Source organism: Thamnophis elegans, chromosome 13, assembly GCF_009769535.1.
Source record: "Thamnophis elegans isolate rThaEle1 chromosome 13, rThaEle1.pri, whole genome shotgun sequence".
NCBI classification, from domain to species: domain Eukaryota; kingdom Metazoa; phylum Chordata; class Lepidosauria; order Squamata; family Colubridae; genus Thamnophis; species Thamnophis elegans.
The window spans coordinates 25,001,440-25,008,113 of NC_045553.1; the positions used below are offsets into that span (position 1 = coordinate 25,001,440).

A 6,674-nucleotide genomic window follows, 5' to 3' on the forward strand; every position below is an offset into this window, starting at 1 on the left:
CCAGAAGTTTAGTTTTCATCTTCTCCCTTGCCCTCTAATAACCTTGACTTCTATTTCATGCCCGCATCCTACGGAGGCTCCTTTTGAGAACAGCATGGTGCTATGAAGGCTGCCTCGATACCCTTCTTCTGTTTCACGTAGGGTTTATTGCCATGAATCCAGTCCCGAAAATAAGTTTCCTCTCGGCGCTTCCATTTCACACTCCTATTGCCCCTACCAGCTGGTGGGCTTTTCTGCCATTGATAACATTTCAGGGTGGCCTTCCTGGAAAAAAAAAAAGTGAATGGCATTTTTTCCATCCACCAACTTTCCTGGCCTTAAAACCCTTCTTTTTGGCCAGGTAATGATCTTCAGACATTTTTATTAAAAAGATCGTATTTTCTCAGAAGTCAGCATGACACGGTTCCCTGGCTCTGCCAAGGAGAATCAGTTTCACGCTAATTGCTTCTGCGCCTGATTTTATATCATCAGGATTTTGTGCAAGACTGTGGCTACTCTTGAGTGTCTTTGTGGCATTCTCTTTTTGAAAATGGACACTGAATACACTTCGTTCCAGCCAAGTTGGCTTTCAAAATCTCGCCTGTTCTGAACTTGGGATAAAATACTTTCCAAGCACCACATTTCTGACTGAGGATAATCTCTAGTTCTAGTTGAAAAGAACCTTTTACAAATATTTTAAATGATACGTGTTGTGGATAGTCAGTTGTGATCCAGGCAACCCGCATTCCTTTCCGATTTTGGGGTTGACAGCAAGGGTGCATTGGCCAAAGTAGTTGCTGGGAGCATTGTCTCAAGAGAATATTTTTGTATGTGTGCCCAGTTGTGTAGAACACAGTACCATTATTGCAGGGAGAGGTCGTAGACCAGGGATCGGCAACCTTAAACACTCAAAGAGCCACAAAGGCCCTAACCGGAAGCTCCCTATTCAATTCTGGAGCCGACCGGAAGTACAACTCTCCCACCACAGAGTCTCCTCCAAGTGTGCCATCCTTTTCACACTACCTGTCCTAACCAAAAGCCCTATCAATTGTGGAGCCCACTGCAACAGGGAGGCGCAGCAGAGGGATGAAAGAGCCACATGCAGTTCCAGAGCCGCAAGTTGCTGACCCCTGTCACAGACAGTTGTGAGAATATCTTGCAGGTAATCTCTGTGTTAGGAAGCTGAATATAAACAGGCTTGGTTAATACATGGGTGAGAGATTATTGGGATGTGAGCTAGACTAAGAAAACAAACATTATGGCAGAATGGCAAAGGGTCTTCCACATTGCTGATAGGAAAATTGTAGGGTTTTTTTCAAGGAAGCATCCAGGAAATCACCATGAATTGACCTAGTGGTAGAAGACTAATTTTTTTTTTTGGTGGCTGTAAACAGTTTTGAGTGTAGTATTAGTGTTCTGAGCTACTTTATACATTATATATTATGAATGTGTATAATATTTTGAGCTAAAATGTGGTGTGCTCCTGTTTGTGGCACAGTGTGATGTGTGTACACAACCAGTCTTGTGCAAACCAAGACAATTGTGTTAGTTCATTAAATGATGGATGAGTGATTTGGCTTGGTTGGCTGGTTGGTTGGTTGATTAAACATCGGGATGTCCTGCGATAAGAAAGCAGTTGGATCTCCAAAGTGGGGTGTGGGAGGAGTCACAGCTGGGTATTGTCACGTCCCACCTGCCCGGAAACTGAGGTAAATCTTGAGGCCACACCTCTACCCATCCTCTGACTCTCCAGATTAACTTCAGTCTTCGGCCCAGAAGGAGCTAAATACCTGGCTCTCCTCGGCGCAATTTTTTTCTTTTTTTCCCTTTATTTTCCCCTTTTGATTTTTGTTTTTCCACGCGAGTGTTACCTTCAAGCAATTTCCGTCGGACGATCCTCCTCTCATGCACTCTGCAATTGGCCTGGCACAGTAGCGGTAGCGCTACTGAGACGCCTCGGAACAGCGGCCCGGTGGCAGGGCAGGGAGGCCCAGGCCCCGCGCTCACAGCGTGGCTGGAACACAGGCTGCTGTATGGAGATCTTCAAGCAAACAGGAAGATAGCGGCTCAGTCGGAGCAGCTCACGTGATCGGACCGCATGGTCGGCGATCGCCATTTTGAACAAGAGAGCACAGGTGCGAAGAGCAGTACCGGTCTCTGGTCGCAGAGACCGCAAGCACCCGCAACTACCGCCAGCCCAGAAGAGGACCGGGCCCGAACTCCACCGGTCATCCAGGGAGGGCCACAGCATTGGGCGGTAGACCGGATCCAATTCGAGTCGCAGATCGGCGGCATAGGAGAAACAGAGGAGGGGGATCATCCAACTGTGAGTAGAGCGATGGCGGACAATCTGAGGAGTGTAGGGCTGGGCAGAGCTTCCCCAAGGGGAACAGACCCAGGAGAAGGGTCCTCCAGAGGATCCTACCCTGCAGAGAGGGGCAGAGCCGCGGCAGGAAAGTGCATCCATCTTGGGCGTATTCCCACCCACTCTTTTTACCTCCCTGCTACGTAAGGCTAAAGCCACAGCAGACCTGGAAGTTCCAGTAGCCAATCAGGACACTGCTAAAGCTGGCACGAGCGGGGAAACCAAGAAGGGTCCCTTCCACAGACCCCAAGTGGAGAAGGAGGAAATGCCCACCCCAGAACTGTTCTTAGAGGTGCTCAAGTCATAATGGGCCCAACCAGGAACCTTTCCCACCCCTGGGAGCAATGATCGCAGATTTTATAACATTAATGCTAACTTTGATCAAGCTTTGCTGGTTCCATCAGTGGACGCCCCGGTGGTAAGCCTTGTATCCTCCTCACCGGTGGTGACAGGAGACATTTCCAACTGCCTGAAACCAGAGGACAGGAAGGCAGAATTAGTCATGCGCAGGACGTTCCAGGCGGTATCATGGGCAATCAGGGCTGCCACAGCAGCCTTCTTTTTTAACAGGTCTACTTTACTATGGCTGGAACAGCTCCATGACAGAACCCCGGCTTTGGACGTTGAATTCCTGCAGGACATCACAAAGGTGATGACAGCCACCCAGTTCTCAACAGACGCCACACTGGACGCAGTAAGATTCTCTTCCAGGGCTCTAGCCTCATCAGTAGCATCCAGACGTTTGCTGTCGCTGCGTAACTGGCAGGCGGAGTTCCGGGCAAAGTGGCATTTGGCAGGCACAGAGTACACTGGAGGACAGCTGTTCGGTCCATCCCTGGACCCTATCGTTGTCGAGGACAAAAACAAGCAGAAGGTCTTTACGTCCACGTCCAGATGACCGGATCACCGTTCGGCACCGTACCCCAGAAGGTCCAGTTTTCAAGCACCCGAACAGGACTTCCAGCAACCAAGGTACTCTGTGCCCAGGTTTCCCAGACAAGGGGATAGACAGTTCTCTAGGGACAGATTCAGGTTCCAACAATCTAACAAGCGCCCCTTTCGAGGGGGAGGCGGTTGCCCCTTCCGCAGAAACAAGTGATTCGGGATCGAATCACCCTATCAGTGGCCACCTTTCTCTATTCGCGGATCACTGGGCAGACATCACCACGGATGCTTGAGTGTTGCAAACTGTCAGGTTCGGTTTCCACCTGGAATTCTGCTCACAACCCCAGAATAGATTCCGGGTCTTCTCTTCCTCCAAGAACCTGGTCAAGCGCGCTCTCATGCGCAAGGCTATCCAGCATCTACTGGAGATCAGAGCGGTAGAGCTGGTACTGGAAGGGGAGAAGAAATCTGGATTCTATTCGAATCTCTTTGTGGTCCCCAAGAGCTCTGAAGGGCCATCCTGGACCTTAAGTTACTCAGTTTCAGGCTGGTTTACCGTAGGTCCAAATGGCCTCACTCAAGTCTATCCTAGAGGGAATTAGACAAGGGGACTTCCTGGCTTCCATTGACCTCACTGAGGCTTACTTACACATAGCAATAGCAATAGCAGTTAGACTTATATACCGCTTCATAGGGCTTTCAGCCCTCTCTAAGTGGTTTACAGAGTCAGCATATTGCCCCAAAAAATCCGGGTCCTCATTTTACCCACCTCGGAAGGATGGAAGGCTGAGTCAACCCTGAGCCGGTGAGATTTGAACAGCCGAACTGCAGAACTGCAGTCAGCTGAAGTAGCCTGCAGTGCTGCATTTAACCACTGCGCCACCTCGGAAGATCCCCCAGGAGGAGGTAATCCTTACCCAGGGGAGTCTGCTTCACCCAGACCCAGACTTGCTCCAACTGACCGTCTGAAGATTGAGTGGACACAGTTAAGGGAGGCCCAGATTTCTACAAGGGTCATAGGGATCATAGAGGCAGCCAGAAGGGGATCCACCACTCGCATCTATAACGTGACCTGAGTCTTCTTCGCGGCCTGGTGCTGCTCGGCTCAGGTAGAACCGACAGCGGCCACGGTTCCTCAGGTCCTGGACTTCCTCCAGGATGGACCGGAGAAGGGCCTGGCCCCTATCTCAGGTCTCAGCCTTGGCCACCGTCCTGCGGGAGTGGGTACACAGTCCTTGTCCCAACTTCCCATCATCAAATGGTTCCTCAAGGGAGCAACCAACCTCAGACCCCCGGTGATTCACCGTTTTCCCTCGTGGGACCTGACCACAGTGCTCCAGGCACTTCTGGAGGCACCCTTCGAACCTCTGAGAGAGGTGAGTCTCCAGCTGCTCACCCTCAAAGTAGTGTTCCTGGTGGCTATTACCTCAGTCAGAAGGGTGTCAGGGATTAACGCACTGTCAGCCAGGGCGGATCTCTGCATCTTTCACAGTAACAGGGTGGTCATAAGACTAGATTCTGCCTTCATGCCAAAGATTAATTTCCCCTTTCATAGGGCTCAGGAAATTATTATTCCAAATTTTTCTCCATCTCCCTCCAGCGGAAGGGAGAGGTCCTGGCATCGCCTGGATGTCAGGAGGGCACTGCACATCTATCTGAAGCGCACGTTGCCCATCAGGCAGTCAGAGGCCCTTTTTGTCTCCTACCACCCGGCAACCAGGGGAGTGAAAGTCTCCCCAGCCACCATCAGTAGATGGATCAGGCTATCCATCTCCAAGGTCTACGAGGCACGGGGACTTCAGGTGCCCGAGGGCATCACTGCGCACTCCACTAGGAGTGCAGCTACCTCAGCGGCCTGGGCTATCCAGGCCCCCATCGAGGTCATTTACAGGGCGGCAGCATGGGCTTCGCCCTCTCCGTTCATCAGACACTATAGACTAGATGCCCTTCGCCCCTGCGGAGGCGTCCTTTGGGAGGAGAGTCCTTCAGAGAGTGCTGGATACTCGGGGGGACTCAGGCCCTATGGACCCTCCCAGGGACACCTAGCTTTGGTAAGTCCCAGCTGTGACTCCTCCCACGCCCCACTTCAGAGATTGTCAGTTGGTCTTACCTGAACTGCATGTCTCGAAGGATGGCATGGGAGCAGTCACTTCCTGCCCGCAGTGCACCCCGCGCAGGGTGGGACTGAGTAAAGTGTTACCGATCAGTCGGGAACCAGGAGAGGAGTGGGGGGGGGGTTTACCCTGTTCCCTTCCTTCTAGGGACGCCTTGACTGGATCATCGGTTAATTTGGAGAGTCAGGGGAGGGGTAGAGGTGTGGCCTCAAGATTTACCTCAGTCTCCAGGCAGATGGGCCGTGACAATACCCAGCTGTGACTGCTCCCACACCATCCTTTGAAACATGCAGTTCAGGTAAGACTAACTGACTTTTTTTTTTATTCCATGAGAATGATGTTAATAGCAATGGCAATGGCACCTTGACATGACAACCCTCTCTAAGCAGTTTACAGAGTCAGCCTCTTTCCCCCAACAATCTGGATTCTCATTTGACCCACCTCAGAAGGATGGAAGGCTGAGTCAACTTTGAGCCTGATGAGAACAAAACTGCCAAATTACAGACAGCCGGCAGTCAGCAGAAGTAGCCTGCGGTACTGCACTCTAACCACTGCGCCACCATTTAATATCAGTTAAATAATACAATGATTTCCTGCTACTATAGCAACTGATGATATTAGCCTTTGTATATGATTTACTGACGTGAGTTGAGTACCAGTATTTTTATTTGCTGTGTTTTATTTAATCACAATATAGGGCTCCCATCACAATTATATTTATGTGGGGTTCAGTTGGGCTAAGAGAGTGTGATGGGCTTGAACATGTTCATGTATCCCCCTGCTGTCAGACCTCCGTCATTTAAAAGTATTACCAAGAGTTTGCGACAACTGGAATTGAAACAATGCCTCTGTCTTTTCATTCCAGGTTCTAAAGAAAATTGCCAAATACATTCAGGAGCAAAACGAGAAGATCTACGCTCCGCAAGGCCTCCTCTTGACTGACCCCATTGAGCGGGGACTAAGAGTTGTATCTTTTTCTCTGGGTTCCTAAACTTTTGCAAGTTTATTGGATTGTCTTTTTTTTTTGTCCATCCCTTCGTGCACTCAAAAAACGACATTTTGGCTACTTAAAAATAACTTTAAGGTGGTACCTTGCTCAATAGTAGTAACTGTGAGAGGGATCTTGGGGTTCTAGTGGCCAACCATTTAAATAGGAGCCAGCAGTGGGCCAAAAAAAAGCCACACAGTTCTAGGCTGCATAAACAGAGGGATAGAATCAAGATCATGTGAAGTATTAATAACACTTTATAATGCCTTGGTAAGGCCACACTTGGAATACTGCATCCAGTTTTGGTTGCCACGATGTAGAAATGATGTGGAGACTCTAGAAA

At 49.9% G+C, this 6,674-nt stretch overlaps 1 protein-coding gene across 3 annotated transcripts in view; it reads left to right on the forward strand.

Moving 5' to 3' along the window:
• GOLGA7 (golgin A7) overlaps positions 1-6,674 on the forward strand; it is a 32,136-nt gene that overhangs the window by 16,393 nt on the left and 9,069 nt on the right. For all 3 annotated transcript variants that reach the window (XM_032229476.1, XM_032229474.1, XM_032229475.1), the window contains exon 4: positions 6,209-6,310. In XM_032229476.1, coding sequence (XP_032085367.1) covers positions 6,209-6,310 — 102 coding nt within the window. The remainder of the gene's footprint in view (positions 1-6,208; positions 6,311-6,674) is intronic.